The 23,358-nt window shown below is 42.5% G+C and overlaps 1 protein-coding gene across 1 annotated transcript; it reads left to right on the top strand.

Annotated features, from left to right (window-relative positions):
• Positions 1-14,825: 14,825 nt before the first annotated feature.
• On the top strand, positions 14,826-21,208 carry LOC132081111 (ribosyldihydronicotinamide dehydrogenase [quinone]-like). The gene is made up of 7 exons (XM_059484646.1): positions 14,826-14,877; positions 15,965-16,129; positions 17,001-17,131; positions 18,070-18,183; positions 19,501-19,593; positions 20,478-20,658; positions 20,989-21,208. The coding sequence occupies exons 1-6, from the start codon at positions 14,871-14,873 to the stop codon at positions 20,649-20,651; spliced, it is 684 nt and encodes a 227-aa protein (XP_059340629.1). The 5' UTR covers positions 14,826-14,870; the 3' UTR covers positions 20,652-20,658; positions 20,989-21,208.
• The last annotated feature ends 2,150 nt before the right edge of the window (positions 21,209-23,358 follow it).

Below are 23,358 nucleotides of genomic sequence, written 5' to 3'. Positions count from 1 at the left end.
GCCTGCTGCTACTGTACCCTACTGAGGAAATAGGTACATAACTTATTTTCTTACTTGAAATAAGTACATAACTTATTTCAAACTGCTAGGTAGCAAGTTGGAGCGCTAAATGCCAAGGCAAGGGTAAATGCTGCATGGTTTTATTCAAATATGCTCACATTATATCTTCAAATAACTTTGCCATGTGTAGCACAGTTATGGGTGAAACCAGTAGCTGCCTCTAGTGTAATAACCATGTACCAAAACCCCTCAACAGATTTGACTCTTCTCCCCCATCTGCTGCTCTGTTGTCCCCTCTACAAGTCACCCTGTTCTAAGGGCAAATTCCCTTAGACACCTCTGGTTCTCCATTCATTATGTCCTCCAGAAGGCTTTTGCCAGTTGTCACCAAGAAACAAGGATTTATTTTGAGACTTCAGACAGGTGAGCCTTTCTTTCACCAGCCATGATGTGTTTCTTACTCCTCGAAATGGGCAAGTGTGTGGCAAATGAAGAGCCTGCCACTTTTTTTGCCACTTGAACTCAAATGCAAAACCAGCTGAAACGGCCACCTTCTCCACTTCCCTAAGTGGCCTGTCAACCAGACTGTGCAAAGCACTTGTACCTACACAAAAAGAGTGGAAAATCTCTACAGTGCTGTCCTAGGTTAAGAAAAAGGACCCCCTTGCAATTGTATGTGCAACTCTACCCTGCTCTGAAAACTCTTCTGAGTGGGAGTAGGGAGACAAGGCAGAAAGCTGGCTCAGCTCCTGAGAGTGCCAGATGGCAGAGAAAGCTTGTGATGAGATGCAAGGCACAGAGAACTTTCCAGGACAGCAAAGTTCCAGAAAGTACCACCAGGAAAACAAGCCTGTGGGAAAAGCAAGTCACAGTCTTTTCCAACCAAAATCAGGCTCACTTTAGGTATCATTGACCATTCAGTCTCTTGCTGTCCTGAAATACTGAAGAGAATGACCAACTACCAGATACAGATGGGGGCAACCAAGCAGCTTATATTTTCCAAAATCTTTGAGATACTCTAAATGCCTTTCCTTCATGCCCAAGCCAAACATCTTCTAAAGAAATTCCATTAGCACTCTAGGGTTCATACAAACTGTTTTCTATTGATACAAATGTCAGTTCATCTACTTGTGGTAGAAGGACCACAGTGATTTTCAAATCAGTTCAGATCGGGAAATGCACCAGATAATGACAGCTATTTAAAGAAACACCACACAATTTCTACACACTAACCAGGAAGCAGATTCCTCCTAGCACACAGAATGAAAACAAAACCTTCCACAGCAGGGCCTCTTGTATTTTCTTTGCTGTCATCAGTTTATTGACTGGTCCCTGAGAAACTTCTCTTTACAACATTGCCTTTTGCTGTCATTCTACTACCACTCACTCAAAACCTGGACGAAAGCACAAAATGATTAAAGGTGATCTCAAATCTGTGACACTTGCAAGATATCTGAAGCTGTTTTGCCATAGACTTCCTCTGAATAGTGCTGGGCAACTTGTTTCATCATTGTGTTGAGCCTAATGCAGGAACAATTTATTTTTCACCTGAGTACAGTAATAGCAAATACTGTGCCAGTGGAGTAATTCAGATATCATAAAACAAACATAAAATTTTGTTTGCAACCTTTAATGTGCTCTTCAAAGAAAAATTGCAGGTGAATGAAAGAGTGGTTGCCCTGCACTGGGAGCCGAGTGCTAACATTTAGGAGTTTTCTATCATGAATAACCTCGTCGTGACCTGTGAGCTGCAGGGAGCATACACAGCACCTTTATCATCCTTGCTACCTATTGCTTCTCACTTGCAGAGGATGTGGGTGCTGTGGGTTACCAGAAAATGTTGGTAGAATATGTTCCTCTTGCTTGAGAGCACAGTTCACAGCAAAACTAACCGTTCCTGAACAATTCCATACCACAGCCTTGGATCTCATTCATGCCTGCATAGGAGTTATCAAGCACAGGGCTGGGACCTGCAGACTCTCCTGGCTGGAGAGATGTGCTGGTTTTAATCTTACATACTGTTTCAGTGGAGACTTGGGTATGAAACTGTGCCTGGCACACACCTGAAGCAACAAGGCAAGAAGTGCCTTCTGTAACAGCTGTAATATACCCAACCCCATAATTATGCAGGAAGACTGGGAGGAATAAGGACTTTCCTGGAGCCAATATACCAAAGGGCAAATTTTTTTCCATGCCTCCAAACAAGAGGTAGGTCTAGATTTGCTTCACCATCAAGTGGGGACTTCCCTTGATGGGAAAATCATGAGTATATAATGAGCTTCTTTGTCATAGTGTTTTTCCAGGCAGGTCTAAAAAGGACTAGAGTAGCATCTACAAATCTAACCCTTGATATTAAATGGAATTAATTACAGAAAGTTCAATGAAAATTTCTTAGCACACTGCATTTGTGGAAAAAAAAACCCAAAGAACCCAAAAACTAAACAATCATCCATCAAAGGAAGCCCCATCAGTACACCACTATCCTATTTCTGATCTGTCTTTGACATCAAGATTCAGCTTCTTATGGTGAGCACAGAAGTAATTGGCAGAAGTTCAATTTGTGTAAATTGTAACATATCAGCAATGCAGTATAACTTCATGCAAAACATCAGCAGCCGACTTCCTCCTAGTAACAGTCACAAGTTGAACTCAAGAAAGATCAAGAGGAAACCATACTGGTTTAACTTTTTAAAAGAACACTCGAAAATTCGCAGATAGTGTTAGCCTTTAATAAAGGGACATAATGAGATTTTAGGACCTTTTTTGTTTTTTTTTTAAGTTTGGTTTCAAAATAAATTATTAGAGTTTTGGTTTAGGTTTCATCTCATGTTTATTTCCCCACACACTTCTAGAATTCCTTCAAACCACAAATGAATTTCTTAAGAGATCAGCCTTTTTATCTTTTCCCTTCTCTTCTCAGAACTCAGCCATTCCAAGCCAGAGGGGTCATGTTTCAAGGCAGGAAGACTTCACACTCATCAGTAAACTTGAGATTTGTTCAGTTACTAGGAAATACCTCTGTATTCAGGCAAAGTTCTTCTAAAGCAATAGAACAAGAAGGCAGGAAAATTGATACAAGACAGCATGATGCACCTGTTCAGATTTTTGAGGTGAAACTATGGATCTTGGCCTTTTCTCAGGAATTTAGATTAAAATCACAATACAAGTGTGGCTAATTCTCTGTCTGTTGGAAAAGGCAACACAGAATCCCATTGCTGGGACCATGCTGGGCCCAGGGAGCTCTTGCAGGGAATATACGAATAGTAAAATTAGAAATCTACAGCTTCACTCAATTTCTGAAGAATTCAAAGGAAAAATGCTATCCATATAGTTCAGGAAAGATATTGAAGTGACCAATTTTGTCTTGTTCAAACCCCTGGAAAGCAAGGCAAGAGACTGATGAAGGGATGGGTATACTCAGAGAGGCAGCAACCATCAGGCAAACAGCAGCAATTGCTTCCACCATTCTTCTGTTGCCCCAGGAGCATCTGAAGGCTTTCCTAAGCTCCACCTAATTTCATTTTCCAATTCTTCCATCTTTGTCTACCTCTACCCAGCCTTGACATCCTTGGGCTAGGATGGCACTGGGCTGGTCCTGGCCAACATGTTGTAAGTTGCCACAGGGGACATCGTGGCACTGTCTGTGTGTGAGGCAGTCTGGGCCACCAAAAAGGGAAAGGCTTTCTAAACAGGCGTGGAAATGAAACAATGCCCAGTCACAGAATACAGTTACAAGGAAATGAAGGCTCAAACAGATCCTGGAGAAAGGCAGGCCCACAGGCCTGGTAGCACTTTTGTTACTCATAATGTAATTTCATTACGTATGTGGTCCCTTTGCTTTCTCTCAAAACTTCCTTTTCAAAAGCTTGTATGCTAAGATACCACACTACTGTTACACTGGGACCAGCTTCTACATGGCTGCCAGACTGCTCAGGATCTGACCCTTTTTAATCCCTTCATGCAGCCTTCACCATTTTTGTTGCATTTTCTAAGTGAGCTCAAAGCCTATTCTCTTCAGAGTCCTTCTGCGTAACCCTCAGCAAGGCAAATACAAAGTCAAACAAACCCCAAAGTATTCAGGAGGACTTAGACACCTCCACAGCAGTCCAACAAAGGAAGGAAGGACAGGACTTTTAAACAATTTCTCCTTTTCACAAGCTTTTCCTGCAAGAGCTCTTACAAGCCAGCATTGTAAAGTGAGAAGCTGCAGAATCAGGCTGCAGTTTGATGCAATCAAAAACTTCACAGGATTTTCATTCACAGGGTTCAGTATTAAGGCAGGTACTTTGAAAAGCTTTTGTCTTTTTCTGAGTGCCTTTTTTTTTTCCTGCATGGTAGTTACATGGAAAAGACACTATAGAACAGACCTGATCTCAACTCCTCTATAACAGCTCCTCCATAAAAGTGTTGACTGACAGAGATTGTGAGATGTCTGTTTGTTCTGTAACAGAAAACTGCCAAGAATCCTAATATTATTTATTAGTGTTCCATGGATCAAATCCTACAGATGCACCTACTGGGGAAGTACGTCTGCTGGAGTTCTGTCACTAGGTTCCTCTTAGATTTAACAACAGTAGCAATTCAAATCTCAAGAAATTCAGCTCATCCTTCCTTTCACATTGCAAACATGAGCTAAAGATATGAGACTTTTTCTGAATATGGCTTCATTTCCAAGGTAGAGTTTTGGAATACAGACACAGAGATATAACTTCATTAAAAATTGGGTTAAAATCTTTTGGCTTCACTTTTATAGAGGAGGTGGCTGTAATTGCAGCTGTATTTAGACTGTCTGAAGTAACTGTTAGCTATTCTAATTAATGCTAATCCAGGCCCTCTTAAAATTCTGACATTAGGAACTGCCAGTAAAATTTAATATATTTATGCAGGTAACAGAAATGGCATCTTGGACTGCATAGGTTGGCTTTATGAACACAGGTTATCAAGTAATAAAACCTGACATTACATACTGAGGTAACTCAGCTGAGTGCTTAAACTTTGTACCCCACAAATGTTAAGATTAAGTAAAGACTTGTACCCAGTTTAGGATGAGCCTTTCTGTTGACAAAAAAATATTTATTTTATTATCAATAGTGAAGATTTACATCCAAGACTCACAGTCTTATTTTCATGCAAGTTATTTAGTTTTGATTCAGGATCCTACAGAAGATTTGTTCTTGGTTTTCATGATGACAGCTGTTTTCCTGTTAGTCCTCTACACTATCTGAATGCAGCAAAGGTTGCTCTATTTGGAAAATCACATACAGAGGGAAACAAAGGCTCACTTTCTCTTCTTTCACATTGCATGACATCATTTACATACAATCATTTCCCTCCACACACCCACATTTTTCATTTAAGAACCAAAATTATAAGTACAGTTTGGCACGTGATACTGCACAGTCCTGAGCTCTGGGAAAAACAGAGTTAATCATTAAAGCCCAAAGTCCAAACTTGCACAAGCTGCAGCTCAGCCCTTGGCTCTGCATGTGTCTTTCTAACTCTAGGGGAAGCCAGAGGAAACCTCCCTGAGCAGCACCCCTAACACATGGCAGCACATGATTTCTGCATTTTTTAGATGCTGCTGGCTCTGAGCCAGCTCTCCCTTTACACAACATGTCCTGTAGCACAGAGGGGTTAGTATGTCAGGTAACAAACCTTCAGCCTAAAATCATTCATCTACTCAGCCCTCACCTCTACATTCTGCAGGGGGCCAGGAAAAAATGATGCAGTCTAGACATCTGACTAGACCACTGCCATTTCCTTCTCATCACACAAATTCTCCACCCCAAGAAAAGATCTCAGCAGGGTTTAAAGGAAAGTGAACAGTACAACTGTTCAGTACAGCTGCTGAGTAGGATGGTATGGATAAAAAAAAATTGTTAGCAAGGTGCTCACACACAGAGATCCTGGAGGCCTGCACAAGCATGAAGTCCAACATCTGCTTCAAACAAATGTTATTTTCATAATCTTTTATATAAATCCCAGCATGTAATTGTAAGCAGGCAGTTTTCCAAAATACAATTGAGCTGTGCAAGCGAGAAAGGAACTAATAGATGCCATGTACTACACAAAGAACTATCACAGTGTCATTTTTCTCTAGAGACCTTTCAACATAGTGAAAGAATGATTTTAGGTTTTATACTGCTCCAGGGTGGCAAGTCAAGCAAGGAGGCTGGATATGGCAATCAAAATGAAATTGAAATTTGTCTTTGAGAACAAGACGTTCCAGAAGCGATGTCATGAGGAGAGGACATGAGCATTAGAAAGTCAAGTATCAGCCCTCATCAGAAACTGTAAGAAGAGCTTTAGGAGTATTACATGCCATGTCCATGCAAATAAAGAGATTAGTCACTACATCATAAGGGATGAAACCATTACAATAAGTGAACACTGAAGGCAATACATTCTCACAGCCTTAATCCAAATCATGCCCCAGCACATGTGAGGCTCCGCAGAAGCCTGGCATGTTTCCAGCAGGCCTGAAAACACCACTGTGCTCCAAAACACATTGCTGGGGAGAATCGTTTGACTAAATGCCTCTGCAGCAAAACCACTGACACCTACAAGGTTATGCAAGCAGTTCAATGTTTGTTCTATGATATTGTTGGAGCAATGCTCAGGGAAATCCAAGTATGATCCATAAACCATCAGGTTATGTATTCTATTACATCCAAATCTGCCTGTACTGCAACAGATGAAGTAAAAAGTTTGAAGTCTGCCATGAAACAGAGATGTTTGAAAGAGAGCAGTGTATGCACATCTTGGTTAAAGATTTTGGGAGAAAAAGAAGGGAAAAAATTGGTTTCTGTTAGTCCCAGACTAAATGTTCCTGTTCAAATCCTATTGTATCACTAATAAAGCAGATGACTATTTACACATAGAGGTTCCTATTCTCTTATTTTTTTTTTAAACTCAATTCCTGATGCATTTACACAGCCCAGGAACATGTAGTGCACATTCTTGTTCCCATTTCTCCCATATTTCTACTTATATTTTCCTATCCTTTCTTACAGTTAAAACAACCTTGGTTGAAGAGATAACCCTATTATGTGGCAGCAAGGCATCCTAAGATCAGCTCTAAACCACCGTCATAATTTACAGCTCTGTTGTGCAGCAACATTCGGTCACAGCAAAGGTAGTCTTGAGCAGAGTGCATCCAAGCTTCATCACCCTTGGCCCCTGTTCAAGCAGGGGGGCAGGATGCTGTCAGCATTCATGTCACTTGTGGGCTGTGATTCCCCAGAGAAACAGCAGCAGCAGCAGGGGAGACGCCCTTCCTCCCCTCACTCCTGGAACACTCATCTTGGGCACTAGCTGACCTTTTGAAATCAGCATTCATGATAACCAGCATTTTCATAACCTTAGCCTTAAAGCCCTTCTTTCAAAAGTAGCTTTTTGTTTCTGAGAGCTCAACCCAAGCTTGCTCTCATGAGTGCCTATTGCCAAGGGTTCTCTAAGGACTATGCTGATACAAGGGCTGAGTGGCTCTTTGGTGGTCCCACCTCATCTGCTTCAAGATAGGCATCCAAAAAATCAAGATAAATGAACTTGAGTGAATGACTGCTCAAAACAGGAGTCTGTGCTACTTTCCCATGGCCAAGGACATTGTCAGTGGAAGAAATGAATTGTTCTTACTTCCCCAGCTTGCACATATTCCCTTGACTGTCCTACCTCTAAACCACAATAATTTTTCATATTTGTGTATTCACTATCACAAACACTAATGCACACTTTTCCAGGAACAATTGTGCTATCATTGCAGTAGTTCAAGAATGGGAAGAAATTACACATACCTTGCTATGCTATCTTCCCACAAGCTAAAATTGCAGTAGTGAGGGATACTGTTATGGGACAGAGCAATTCAAAGGGAGAAAAAAGGCTATGATGTCTCTTTATCCAAAAAGGTATGGAGAATCCTTTAGGTTGATCATTTGAGTTTGCAGAGGGTGGAGTGGGAAAGGAACTTATGTCTTTCAATTTTCTACTTGGGGTTTTGCTGTAAGCTTTGACTGCTGCTACATTAACTCGTCAGGTTGAACCCCTGAACCACAGAAATTAATCCAGAACAAACTATTTTGGCTTGTGAGGTGGTGTGAACACAGGATGCTAGATGACAATAGGCCACAGAAAAGGTCAAAAAACCCAATGGGGGAAGCAATGCACATGTTGAGTGCTGTGAGAGTCATGCTGAGTAGCTGCACGGATAACTGAATTTGGGGGATTTCTCAGCTCTGCTCATTGCTCTTGGGGTTTGCAATAGTGCAGGTAGCAAAGAGAGGGGGAGGGGAAGGGGCTGGGCAGCACACATGTGTGGCAAGGAAGTAATTCTCAAATGTGAGGGCTCTCTCTATGTCAGCAGTGCTGGATCTGCACTGCTAGTTAGGGTGCTGCAGGGAAGTAACTTTGTGCTTGTGCCTTTTGCGTGGGAGGTCTGGGAGCAAACGGGGATAGCCCACAGCAACATGAAAAGAGAGAAGTATGCATACAGCTGTATGACTAATGGCCCTTAGTGCCTGGGACAGACCTTTCTGAGCCATACACAAGTCTCTGCCAACTCTTCCATGCAGACAAGCTAGAAGCAATCTAAAGCAATGGGGCACCCTGAGTTGTGTGAATTTTAGTTCATACTACAGCAACAAATGTAATATTTCTCAAAGCTCAAAGAACTCCCAAAACACAAAGGAATCATTGAATTAATAACAACTTGTATGAATATGTAATTGCATTGCTCTAACCTCCACTCGGTCAATTGCCAAAACATTGTATTGGTCATTCTGTAAGGCTGTAACATCTATCCTTCAGGGCACCTTACCAAACTGGCTTCTGCAGAGTATTGCAGGAACACCTTATGTGGGAATGCCTTCCTCCTTTCCCTGCATGGGGAGGAGGCATATATGGGTAGTGGTTACATTTCTGGGAGTACTACCCTTGCACACCTCTGATGACTGGAATCCCAAGGGGACAGTAGTAGCTATCAGACACAGTAACACTGCAGCCCGGCAAAGGCTTACATTGTTATAAACCATATCAATGTTATAAACCTAGTATTTGTCTGAAAGAATCACAGCCTATAAGCAGCCCTTGGCAGCACTCGGGCCCTGACCTGGCAGGGGCTAAGAAGTTGGGATGCAAGCAGTCATTTTCCAGAGGGCCACCAACCAAACCCCCACTGCTCCCAGGGCAGCCCTTTGCTGGCTGCAGCCTGCACAGGGTCCATGGACTGAGAGAGAAGGGCCAACACGGACATCCTGGCAAAGAGGCTTCGGGCTCAGGAGTCCCAGAGCCACAGAAAGTCAGATTATCTACAGCTAGACCACAGTAATGCAAAAACAAGAGATATCAGGAAAATGTCTTGAATCATCTGCTTCTCCAGCCATTTTGGTACATCCCAGGGGGACATCTACCAACAGGTTTCCACTCTCACACACAGAAGTCAGCACTTATCTTTTCCCAAGCGTGCACGTGCTCATTATTTTATTTTTCTCCTTCTATGTTATAGCCCAATTATTAAGACTGGAATTGAAACCCTGTTTCCCTGGAGATAATTTTATCACAGGTTTCATACTTCAGGGCACCTCAGCCGCGAAACTGTAGAAGAGCAGGAGGTGAGGACAGGGGGGAATCAGAGCAGCTCCGTGCTGGAGAGACTCCCACCTGCAGAAGAGAGCTTAGGCAGCAGCAGCTCTCGCACAGCATGGCTGTGGCCTGCTGGCTGGTCCCGGTAGTGCAGAGAGGAGTGTGGATCCCAGCTCTGGCTCCAGGGATTTTCCCTGTGTTTCACGCTATACAATCATTACCTATAAAATTCCAGGTCAAATCCTAAGTCAGGAAGTTTTCTCCTGGTGGATTTTGAGCATAACAGATTGGACAGCACACAGTTTAATTGGCTGAAGTTTTGTCCATAGGCAGATTGGAGGTGGTTGTATCTTTTTGCCAAGTCTCCCTTAGCCTCTAAGCATCAGTTTGCCTATCCATCAAGAATAAATCATTACCCTCGTTTGTATCAAGTACTGTGATAACAGTATCTGTTCTATGAGTAAACTGTTAAATGTACAGGTGAAACCCAAGATATCTAGATTCTTTATCTGCCATATAAAAATTGACCAAGAAAGGATGGTGGAAGCAACAAAACATCTGCTCAGCAGAGCCACACCTGGCAAACACAAGAAAGATTTTGAATTCACTATTTGCTTTGCAACTACACGGACAAGGGAGAAAACACCCTGGTGCGGGGGTGGATCTGCTGCTCCGCGCAGCTCAAGGAGTTTAAAGCACCTCATAGTGCCGTTCCCGGCTCTCCAGCACCCCCAGCCGGGCTCCGGCAGGGCAAGCGCCGTCCTGGCTATTCTGTCGCTCACAACAGGCTCAGGTAGCTGGTGTCAGGGCACTAAAGAAAATGAGACATTGCTTTGCTCCTACTGAAGCCTTAGACAGTCTGGTTTTGGTGGAAATCCAGAGGGGCCTCCCCCCAGAATTATAATCTGCATAACATTATTCTTTTGAGCTCTGGCTAAGTAGCTGGCTTTGTTTTGAAACCAGTTGTCACTGAGCTGCTCACTATTTCCAGTGCCAGGTTGTTAATCCTGCCCTGGGCAGGGCACTGTGTGTTAAAACAATTTTCCTTTGATGACTCTTTTACCAGGATGGCTAGTGCTCCGCTCATGGGATCGCGTGCTCCTGTCCAGGACTTGATCCCATATCATAGCTTGATTCCAAGTCAATGAAATGCTCAACAGCAACTGGAAAGTAATCATCAATTTACTGTCATGGGTCTGTCCCATAAACTGCCAGGATGAGGTCATGGCACGCTCAGAAAGTGGGTGCTCCCTCTTCATTTCCCTGGCTTTTCTCCCCATAGCCGTTGCAAGTCACCTGTCAGCCTATGTTTCAGACTAGTACTCTGGCATGTGAGAGGAACCTGTAAAAATTCCTTTGGAAATAATATCTAAAATTAGTTGCTTCTGAAATACATAATGCCACACATGTCATGGGACTCACCAGAAGCAGCACCTTATTTACGTTCTGCTGCCTGTCCACGGCTGATCAGCTGCATAGGATTGTTATCCCTCACCATAACAGACTTCAGGCAGCATCTGGGCTTCTTTCCAGCACCACTTTTCAAGTCCAAAGAAGCATCAGCTTGAATATGAAAACAGAATGCCAACATGATGCATGGTTTTTTTCTCCACAACAGACAAATGCAAACCTTACATTGGGGATAGAAAGCAATTTTGAAGTGCAATGACTATTGAAACAGGTCTCCCAAGTTTTTGTTTCATATAAGGGAAGAATTATTGGCATAGAAAATCTGCTTAGTCCCTTCTTCACCTCTCTCCTGAAAAAGCCCACAATCTTTAAAACTGTGTTTCAAACTTGCTCAAAGTCAGATAGGTAGAGTTGTAAAATATCAGCAGATTTTAAAATACCTTCTCAAAAAACAATGCTCAAATGTATTAAAGTTCTTTACTATCATAGCTAGTGCATTGTCATTCTCAGTTCAAATACGCTATGAAGTACCTTGCCCTGAAATTAAACTGCTTATTTATTGCCTCTTTAAGTACCAGTCAATATTAATTTCACTCTATATTCACATTGAATATTCCAGAAGTAGTTGAGGGAGAGTGCAGACACTTCCTATTGCCTTTTGTTATCACAAATGGGGCAAATAAAGACAGTCACATTACGCAAAGATTCTTATTATTCAGATGCAAAGACAAATCCTAGATATGCTGTGCTTTACAGACAAAGACTGAATTCATAGTCAGATTTGAAACTGCTGCCTCTCTTCAAAAGAGCGTCTCAGGCCAGACTCCTCAATCAAAAATTACAGAAGGGATTAAAAATTTGAAAGCAACAAATTTGTATTTGACTGAACTAGTCCTCTTACACCCTGGCAAAGATCTGCTAGCAAAAGCTGCAATTCAGTTTCAAACAGGTAAAAGCCTTAGACAGATATTTAATTTATAGCATTTCATAGTGTTAAATATTTAACATCACGAAGTTTAAAAATAAGCTAAACAACTGATAAGAGATGTTTTCTGGGACATTATCCCTGTTCCTGGTTTGCTTTTGATTTAGAGAGTGTATTACAGATTTAACCCCAGAGGTTACCATTTTCAATTTCTGTTGCTCATCACCATACAGACAGGCTGAGAAGAAACAGGTCACAGTGAGAGGCTCTTAGTCCCACAGTCTGTCCATCTGTCCATCCTTCCTACCTCCCTGTTGCACAAGCCCATCAACCTTTCTGCTGTAAGGAGAAAGATCAATACAAGGGTGACTGTCATCTTTATTACATGACAAAACAAGCCTAGGAATAGCTACACTGTCATTGTGATGGGTATGGGGGGCTAGACCTATTTTCTGTTAGATATTATTTCTCAGTTTCTCCTTTTTTCTTCCTTTTCAGTGCAGAACCACAGTACTGACACTTAGAACTGTTCCTGCAGTGGCTGTGTTCTCTGCAAAAGTCACAGAAAACAAATCTGAAATAGGATTTCTCTCACACTAATGGTTTTTTAGCATCGATTTCCTTGCTGTTTATTATCACTGGCAGCAAAGATTCTTAAAACATTTTATCTGGGGCGGAATTTGCTTTAGGGATTAAATGCTCGTCCCGTGGCGGAGGCTTCACTTCTGCTGTGAGGGTAAATCCTCACACTGGGCGGTAGAGGGCACAACAAATATCCTTTAGATGCACCTTTAAAGCACTGATATACTGTAAACTTCGTATCAATCCTAGGAAAAGGCATAAGAACAGTTCCTGCGCAGTTATAACCTAATATATTTCATTTATCCTAATGAAATTTTTTTTCTAAGATGCCATCCCTTGCACTCTAACCCAAAGTATGGAATTTGTATAGAAGAAAATGCACACGTACACACACTAATACAGTATTAGCATTTCCACATGAATTTATACAACAGCTATTGTGCATCACAACATTGTGTGCTGTGTCATCTGATAAAGTGGAAGGCAAAAACTTTCATCTAGTTCAATTGCTGAAGAAATTTGTGTTTATGACTCAACTCTTTGCTGCCTTGAAACAACAAACCAGGCCATTTTCAGAGTGGTTTAAATGGAAGTGCTGAGCTCTCCCCACCCGGATCCAACGGCAGTGGGAATGGTCCAAAGCTGCACCAGGGCAGGTTCAGACTGGACATTAGGAAGCAATCCTTTACCAATCATTCAGTGTTCTTCCCCTCTAATTCTCCCCAAGGGATTTATGAACAAGAACTTGGATGACCCTCACCTTCTGCAATGCATCACTACAGCACTCATCTGCTGTTGCATGTTAAATGTTTCAGCAATTCTTGACATAAAGACTGAAGCTTTCCTGTTCCAAGGTCATCCCAGTGCCTAAGTAATAAAATGATAAGCACTTTTTCTCTTTTCCTTCACCAAAACATAAAGTATTTTTCTGTAGTGAAACAGCTTCAACAAGAACTGATGATGTACCCACTGCAGAATAAACAACTAGCAGAATAAACAATCAAAGATTTGGGGTCATTCTTTAAGAATGGGTGTTTGGTTCCCCTCAATCTGAAGACAGAATTAAGTCCAACTCATAAACTTTCTAAATAAGTAGACCAATAAGCAACTGCTGCAGCTCTCAAAAAAAGAAGTATTTCCAACCTCCTTTGTTATGCGCCCAATGCCTGCCCCAAGAAAATCAATAGAAAATCAATTTTTATCCAGTTTCTTGATTAGATTTTCAGGGAATGAAAGTTATTAATCTTTAGAGAGTTTGAGGCTACAAATAAAGAGTAAAAGTATTTTAGATAGCAGTAGGGAAGTGTACCTACAATATATCTGAAGAACAGTCTTTAGGCTACAAACCTGTGCCAAATTCCTCCAATAGGTAAGTCGTTCATAGAGCATAAGGGTTGTTTCTAACCTCTATGAGAACTAAGACCAGCACAGTGCTCTGAATGCTGCTCAGGAGGTTAGACAAGTGAAAGTTATTTTTACTCCCTGTGAACCTTAAGAGATGCTTATGGAAGACAAAACAACTAGATTGGCTTTACTTTTAAAATAAAGGGCTTTGAGCTGTCTATCACCACACAGGAGTAAATCTTCTAATTATGACAGATAATTTCACACACTCACCAGCTCAATGCTCCATAGCAGTCGAAAAAGTACAAATTTTACATCAGGAATTATATGCACCACAGAGCAGAAAATCATCAGACCATTGGGTATATGCAAGGCAGGTCCACAGTGTGAAAACTATGCATAGAGCTGGTTCCCTCGCTTCAAGAAACGATACGGGGGCAGAGAAGAGTGCTGGGAAGGATTGAAAGTACAGAGCGGTTTCGGAAAACAGATCGCTCCCGAAGAACAGTCCAGGAAAGGGGTGGTTCAGCCGGCACACGCTGCAAGTCCACAAAATCACCAGCGGACAGGGGAGAAGAGCACGGACTGACCCTTCGCTGCCACTCACAGTACAAGAGCTACAACTCTGGGGTGTCAAATGAAACCAGATGCAGAGGGAAAAGAAGCCGTGGCTGCGGGCGGCGCCGATCCCGATCCCGCCCCGCGCTGGCGCTGCCCTAGGGCCGGGCCGCCGGGAAGAGTTGGACTCGGTGATCCTTGTGGGTGCCCTCCAGCTCCGGATATTCAGTGATTTTATGAAGGGCGGCTCCCAGCCCTGCAGCAGGTGTGCTCCGGGCCCCGAGGAGCAGGTAAGGGCAGCCGGGCGGGCGCTGGGGCCGTTCTGGAGCCGCTTTCCAGAGGGCGGCACGGGACCGGGAGCGGTGGGAGAAACCCAGCGATTCCCCTTGCACCTGGTCCTGATGTTTCTCACCAGCAAATCTCTCACTTGAGTTCTCAGGCAGTACCCGATTATCAAGAGTGAAGCTCCCCAGCAATGGCAGGTAAGAGCAAATCCAGATGAAAATGCTGCTGGCTCCAGGGTGGCCGCTTGGCATCTCAAGGATGGTGCCTCCGCCGTGTTTAGTTGGGACACTGAGGTCTTACTTTTCAAAACGACTGAATTTACTTCAGTAAGTGATGCCTTGGAACACTCCAGTGTCTGTAAACACTCTGCGCAAGCACGCTCAGCTCTATCAAAAGGGAAGAAATCTGGCAGCTTTGCAGAATCAAACTTAGCACTTTGAGGAGCTTGTCCATCTCCAGGCACTCCCTAGAGCTCCCTGTTTGCTGGGAGCTGGTAGGACTAGCAAAGACATGACGGCTTCTTATATTCCAGAATAACATATAGACAAAGATTTTAAAAGTTTGTATACACGTTGAATTTATGATGGCATTTCAACCCACAAGTATGAATGGTCTTCTTTGCATAGCTTGTATTTCATGGACACTGTGCACCCTCGCAAAATAATTGCCCCTTAATATTTACGTTGAAAATGAGCTGTTGTTTCATCAAATATACAGTTCAATTTCCACTAGTTTTCTGTGACACCATAAACTTGCCTGTCACTCGACAGGTGTTGCTCCAGGCTGACGCTGTGCACCAGAGAAACTAACCTCAGGGGATGCCTGAATTTTTGCCTTGGCAGACAGGAAACAGGAGCTGCATGTTTTGCAGACCCTGTCATTTTTAAAAATCCCTATAAATTTTGCTCTCTGGTTAACTATAAACAACTTCTACAGCATAGAAAGTATTTCTATGTTGACTCAATAGGAGGGACAGTGATTTGCTGATGTAGGGCAGTGTGACCTGCTATGGAACAGCCCCTCTGTCCACTGAGTTCCGCCTAGGAAAGCCCAGTGTAGCACAGAACTGCTGGGCTGGGCACAGGCAGCAATCAGGGCCTCAGGAGTCACTCAGTGCTGCTGAGCAGCAGTCAAATGCTGCCACTGCCACTCTGCTTTCACTGCTTCTGTGTCCTTGGGAAAAGACACTACAGAAAGAGCCAGGAACAAGCCCCAACTCTACCAGCTGTTCTGCACCTGCCTCCTACATTCCAAATGGTCTCCTGGTTTCCTTTCTGCCTCCAGGGAAAAAAGTCCTCATAGTCTATGCACACCAAGAGCCCAAGTCCTTCAATGGATCTTTGCTGAAGACTGCTGTGGAAGAGCTGACCAAGCAGGGCTGCAGCGTCACCGTGTCGGATTTGTACGCCATGCAGTTTGAGCCCAGAGCAACAAGGAACGACATTGTTGGTGAGCTCAGCCAAAATATGCCTCTCAAAAAACAGTGACTTGTAAGGCCCCCCTCAGAAGGCTGAAAAAAGTCTCCTGAAATCTTCCCCATGCTAAACAACCACAACTCTCAGTCTGTCTTGACAGGAGAGGTGCTCCAGCCCTCAGATCAGCAAGAGATTAATGAGAAACTTCTTTCATTAATAAGAAACTTATTCATGACCCGACATCTGCATTTTTACAAGGCCACTCCTGAACATGACCTTTGTATCACAGTGAGACTACTGACAGGAGGAAAAACATTAACATGTGTCCATAATCAGCCTCTAAAGTCCATTTCTCATGGAGAGGAAATGCCTTCAGATACCTCTCTGGTGCTTGCTAGAGTTGAGTTCACGAAGCTACAACTGCCCCTGTCTTCTGCTGGAGACTAATGACCTGCTCATGGAGTCAGTAGAGCTGGCCAGTACTGGTCCCCCATCCCTTGATGAATTTCCCAGTTTTAGAGGCTGGACAGCAGCTCCATAGTGCATACAAGTGCAGGATGGCCTCAAGGAGCCCTAAGGCAGAGGCAGAACAATTCACAACATTCTCTTAAATCTTCTACCTGCATGCCCAGAGTCCTGAGGCAAGCTTAGGTCCTCATATTGCACTTCCTGTGTTGCTGCAGGAAGGTGAAGTTTCAGAACTCTGTGACCCTACATTCCTTTCCTTTTTAAAATCAAGTGACCATCAGCTGGGATGGTGCTGAATATCCAGCAAAGACAAGAACGTAGGAAAAATGGAAAGCAGTAACCCAGTTCAGAATTGTGAATGGCAACCTGCACTCAGCTGTTATCTGGCACTGATACTGCACAGGGGGCAAGGAATGACTGTTCATTTCTACCCACAGGTCACCTGCACTACTCAGAAGCCTTCAATTATGGTGTGGAAACCTGGGAAGCTTACAAGAGAGGAGCTTTGTCCAAAGACCTGGTTGAAGAGCAGAAGAAAGTGCAGGAAGCAGACCTGCTGATTTTCCAGGTCATTAGTTCAAACAGAATTCAGTTGTGATGCTGACTTTAGGTAATGGTACAGTAAAAACTACAGATCAGTAGTACAATTAGCTGGGTCATTATTACAGCAAATCCAGTAACTGAGTAGCACAATGATGCAGGTTGAAACAACAGCAATGCCATGAGCTCCCCAACACTGGGCCAAACTTCCCAATGGATGCACAAAGATATATCTGACCATGGATGTCAGGCAGGCTGGCAGAAAGCAGGGGAAGGATTATTTCCTGGTCAAGGAGCTGGAGTAGCCAGTGAAGTCAGGGAATTGGATTTTCCCAAGTAGACTGTTCTCATTTGTTGCTGGTTTGCAGAAGCACTACTGGCAATTGATAAAAGAGCTTTACAACCCATCTCCACTATGCCAGCTCTGTCCCTGTTTGCAAATCCCAAAGTACTGTGAATGGAAGTAGTAGCCTTACATTTATTTGTGTCCCTGTTGGCCTTAGACATGGCTTGCTGGCATAATGTCAGCAGGGTTTGAAAAGAAGTCTTTCCTATGATCTCCTGGCCTTTGTCACCAGACTGTCAGATCAGAGCTGATCACCAGATATTTAAGATTTTTGATTCTTTTGCATTTCAGCCATAGGAGACAGGATTCTGTACAGTCTTAAATCTGAATTCAATGGCACCCTCCTACTTCATCCTATTCCAACTTGATTCTGGATGGAAGTCCTCACATGCACCACAGTGTTGGTGTGCTGTAGATGCTCAGATCTGGCCCTGAGGTTACCACAAACAGAAAGCACTTCAGCTTATTTGCCAGGCACAGTTACAGCCTCTACTGACAGAGAGCTGGAGGAGGTACATGCAGGATCTGAGCAGGTTCGGAGGACAGGATTAGTCCTGTAAACCAGGCCTAAGGGTGGCCCAGACTCTCTGTGCTAACCAGGTAATTTTCTCTTTGCCTAGTTTCCCTTGTTTTGGTTCAACATGCCTGCAATCCTGAAGGGCTGGATGGACAGAGTTTTGGTCCAAGGCTTTGCTTACGATTTGTCAAAGGCTTACGATGGTGGTTTGCTCCAGGTATGTTTTTGGAATTTTTTTATTAAGGTCAAGGCTTGCACCATGTTCTATGGGGGCTTGTTCATTCTTTTTTTTTTTTTCCTTTTCAATTGTATTTGTTTAGAGCTCTCACTTTTCACTACTCTGAAATAATGCTTTGGTAAGATGTTGAGTTATTTTCTGGGTTGTTCACACTGTCTGAAGGGTAAGAAAATAAGGAGACTGCAGCATTTCCTAAATATTTAAGTGATCCCCTAGAGATCTTTCTTGGCCTGCTCTGTGGGGTTTATCATTTATTAGAAGTATCAGAGCGTACTGTGGTAGCATACAGCTTGCAAACAGTTTAAATCAATTCATTTCCAATAATTACTCTCTTCCCACCACTATAGGACTCTTCTTATCTATAATGACTGACACACTAGATGTGTCAGTCCTGCTTTGGGATTAGATGTCAAAGGTTGGAGTTGAACTATAAAACTTAATCTGAGATCTGAAATACTCAGAGTATGAGCCTCTGTCACAACTATCTACTTTGACCCTTTTCCTCTCTGTAGCCTTTAATTTGGCAAGATGCAAAATGTATGTCAAATCATACATTTTTTATTCCTCACTGCACTGGGAATATCTCTGGAAAATTCTGGCCCACTATCTCTGATAGATCTTATTTGGTAACAAATGCAGTACCAAAAAGCAATCAATATTAGTTTCACATTTATTTCACTGCATGTTAATCTCTGTTTGTTCTGATGTTCTTAACAATTTCAAACATTTCAGTTTCTTTAAGTTTCAGAAATGGCTGCCTTGCTAACAGAAATAGGCATAATCCCCAATGATCACAGCTTCAGATGGAGTACAGGCTCAGGACATTTTGGATACTGCACTCGAAAAATGTTAGTTCAATTACAGAAGCTAAAGCTGAGATGAGAGAAGCTGAGCACATGGCTAATACCATAATCACAGGAGCAGAAGAAACAGGGTGGTTAAGCAAACCCAAGTTTGAAGGGGGACTTGAGCAAAAAGTATCTGCAGTCAGAGAGGACAGGAATAGAGATTTTCACAGTAACAGAGGACTTTCCAGCTACAGTTTGCCATATATTGCATAAGGAAGAAAAAGGTGTCAGACACACAATTGGTTTTCTTTTTAACCCATCTCTGCCCAAAGCATAGACACTCAGTCCATTGATGTAATTGTATGACATTGTATGACAGAACTGCCAGTCCTTAGAACATCATGTCCTTAGAAATTCATGCTGTCCAGGTTCCCCCAAATATCTTGGTAACTATATAGCCACTCTTCTTTAAACATGTCTAACTCAAGCACTACTTTCCTAATTCTAGGACAAATTATCCTTGTTTTCTTTCACTACGGGAGGAAGCAAAGAGAAGTATGCAATCAGGGGTGATATTCGCTATCTCCTATGGCCCATGCAGGTACAATATATCAATATTTGATTACTTTTTGCTTTAATTTTACTATTCCAGCTATTTAAAAACAATTGTTTTAGTGATTATTTTATACAAAACATAATAAGAAATAATTAAGTTGCCCATTCCAAGCATCTGCAGGTTATAAACTGGGATCTAAAATCTTGAGATTACTTCAAAAGTCCATAGAGTTTTAAAGTTGTTTTGTCCCCCTTCCTCCAGTTTGCAATCTGTGTAAAGCTTTTGCTGTCAGCTTTTCCAGTGTCTCTGGTGTTACAGGATTTCCTTTAGCCCTAGCATGCAGGATTTCTCTTCCCCATGGTTACCCAATTTGTGAAGGATGCCATGATCTCCTCCCCACTGCAGTTACCAGCTCCTCACCCCTGAGGAGCTGTCCAGCTGCACAGCTCACAAGTAAATGCAGCAAAACATGAAACAACTCTGAATTCAGAAACACACAGAGAGAAAATGGCAAGCTGAACTTCCACAAGCACTAGCCTTCATGCAGGATCATATGGCTGAGCCAGAGGCAAAAGCTTAAAACCAAAACAAACAAAACAAAACAAAAAAAAAAAAAAATCCAAGAAACCAACATGGAAGTAGATGTGAAACACATTGCAGTTCAGGAACAATCTGAGGAGGTTCAAACCAAACAATGAACTTTAGACTGTCCCTTATCCTTGCAAATTGAACAGCATACAGCATCCACAGAGGACAAACCTACGTGTTTAACAGCAATTTACTTCCCTTCTCCTCACAAATGCACAGGTTTAGAGAACCTGACTGATATTGGGTCAAAGAAACAGAACAGACTTGAATCTTGCATTTTCTTCAAATGAAAGTAAGAGAAAATATTTCCTGAGGCATTTCTTTCTTTGTTTTGCATCCAGCATGGAATCATGCACTTCTGTGGTGTCAAAGTGCTTGAACCTCACATCTGTTATGCTCCAGAGAATGTCTCTGAGGAGAAGAGGAAGGAGATGCTGGCTGCCTGGAGCCAGCGCCTGAAGACGCTTTGGAAGGAAGAGCCCATAGACTGCTCTCCTGAGTGGTATTTCAAGTAATGTTCAGGTGCAAGACTACAGAGAAGATTTTCTTTTTCTCCATTCTTTTTGATGCTCTAAATACCTGAACACTAATCTCCTAATTCAAATATATTTTAAGAATGTTGAATACTACATCTAGCAGTTTAACTGACAACATGGCATTTATCTTCAAGGATTCCCTTCAAGGACGGGTGCAAAACTCTTTGTGTTGTTCTCCTTGTTCACATAAATGGTGTCATTCTGCCTCCTTGTGGTTGATAACACATGTGATATTTCATGGCATATTATATCATTGGTGCTTGTGAAACAGTACCTTACATGGCAAAGTTTAACACTTTTTTTTTTCCTTTGCCAGGGAATATCTTGCCCATACCCAACTTGTCATTTGAAAGCCAATTGCCATTGGTTGTGAGAGGTCCACTCTTGCACCTTGGAGCAAGAAAACCAGATCGTGAGTAGTGCTGCAAAAGGATGTACTGTTGCAAAGTGTCTCAAACAGCTGGAAAGCCTTGTGTGCGGGCCTAGGCTTTTAGATATATTTAAAAACCAATATTAAAGCCATAACAGATACCAGAAAAGGGAAAAAAAAAAAAAGCAGACTTCATATATTGGTATGTGCATGAATTGTCTTCCTTGGTAGACTACAACTTCCATTTGTAAAGTATGCAGCTTCCTAAAATCAAAGGGACTTCTCTATTTTGATTCACCTTTGTAGAGACATAATGGAATACTTTTTTTTTCTGCCTTTTCACACCAGTCACATGTTCCAGTTTGCTCCCATATGAAGTGAAGGGCCACAAGTGTCTCCAGCAGAGACATTTCCCAGGAAGCAGAGCTGCCCCAAGCTGCTGCAGATGTCTGCATGTTGGGCATGTGAGCCAAAGTTTTCAGGTTCCACAAGGGTGCTGCTGTTGCAATCCTTTGAAAGCCATCAATTGTGCAGTGATAGTGGGTGGTGAGCCAAGGGCTCTTGCCCTTGTCCTGATGTTCCTGCAGTGTGTGCTCTGCAGGGCATTGTGCTGGGCTGCACATGTGTTCTGACACATGCCTTTCCAAAACTCAGCAGAGTTTTACTGCACAGAAAACCAACCGACACTCATCTGTGGTTAGTAAGGAGAGAGAAAAGAAGTGGCAGTATTGCTGTCTTCGCAGCACTGGAAATGTTACAGCCATTTTGAACTACAGAATAATTGACCTTCTAAATCGCATTATGCTAAAAGTCAAATGCCACCCTGCCAAACCAGCATTGATTGCATGAGAATGGAACTAGAATTGGGTGAGTAACTTGTAGCTGCGCTTCAGGCTGGGGAAAGGGGTGTAAAGGAATATGCTTTTCCACATTTAGTTCAGGGATTTGTTTTTTGTTGCTGGTGGTCCTGCTCTTCCACAGGTGTCTAGGCAGTGGTCTGATCTTGTCCTATGACACTTTTTTCTGGAAATCACGATAGTATTTCTTGTATTTGGTGTTCTGAAGTGGCAGGTCAAACATGCTTGCAATTGCAGAACAACAGAGGAAAACAAACAGATACCCCTTGGAACTATGTTACCAAGAAGCCTCATAGCCTACAGAAACCAAGACTGATGTCTTGCAGTGCAAGGTGCCTTCAATTCAGGATTCAAAAAAACTGACATTTAAAGCCAGGTGTAGTTCATTCTGTCATTTAATATTGTGTTCCTGAAGCAGCATCACTAAGGTGAACTGCCTGCTCGCAGAGGAATATAGTTTGTAATAAACTATTCATCAAAAATTTGTGCTGAAGAGAGAAACAGCCAATAACTAATACCATGCACAATGCAAGTATTATTTCCTTTTTTTTTAAAGAAAAATCCTACTGTGTCACTGGATATCTTAAAGCCTAAAGAGGCTATATTCTACTGAAAAGATGCAACGAATTTAAGCTGACGCTACACTCAAGTCAGTGCTGGATAACTGTCTCATCGTTCTAGGAGTATTACAATGCTCAGTTTCATGCAGCTTGAATACAAAGGAAGTCTGATATGTTAGAAAAACTCAAGAAGGAGACAAAAGACCAGCTTCTTCCCAAGGACTGTGGAGCCAAAATACCCCATAGCTTTCTCTGCATTGCCCTTGATGAAATGAGGAAGCATTCTATTGACACACAACAGAGAAAATAAACCAAGACCCAACAATCTTGTCCACATAACAGATTGCCAAAACTGCAAATACAATCATATGCCAGCAAAACATACAGATCAAAGGTGGCTCTTCAATGGAATTCAATAAGAATCTGTTGTTATCTTATTGCAAAGTTCCATACCTTCTCAGTGATTTCTCATGGCCAGCTCCTTGCAGCACTGACTCCTTCCTCTTCACAGCACAGCCAATAAACGCCAACTCTCTTTTGTAGCACTCATGTTCTTATTGAAAACAGCTGTGGCCTACTAAGGGCAGCCCTGTTCCTTAATCTTTGGTAATTAGTGCAGCTGGAACTCCTTCGGTGTGAGACTACCTTATGCACTATTTTCCTATATTCTATCCCTCCACAAGATTCCAAGAGGAAATTAAATCCTCTCAATGTACTCTATGCATACACCCTTATATTTCTGCCATCTCTTGCTAGGCCACAGCTCAGCATCCATGGGAAATGTCAGGGAGTGCTCTTTTGAACTTAACTGCACTGAAAAGTTGTGGCTGCAGCCAGTCACCAACCACAGTGGTTCCAAAGGCCCTAGGAGCCTCCCATTCTGCATTCATACTCCCCAG

Source organism: Ammospiza nelsoni, chromosome 1 (genome assembly GCF_027579445.1).
Source record: "Ammospiza nelsoni isolate bAmmNel1 chromosome 1, bAmmNel1.pri, whole genome shotgun sequence".
NCBI classification, from domain to species: domain Eukaryota; kingdom Metazoa; phylum Chordata; class Aves; order Passeriformes; family Passerellidae; genus Ammospiza; species Ammospiza nelsoni.
Note: the sequence above shows the minus strand (reverse complement) of the source record. Positions and strands in the feature narration are given on the sequence as shown.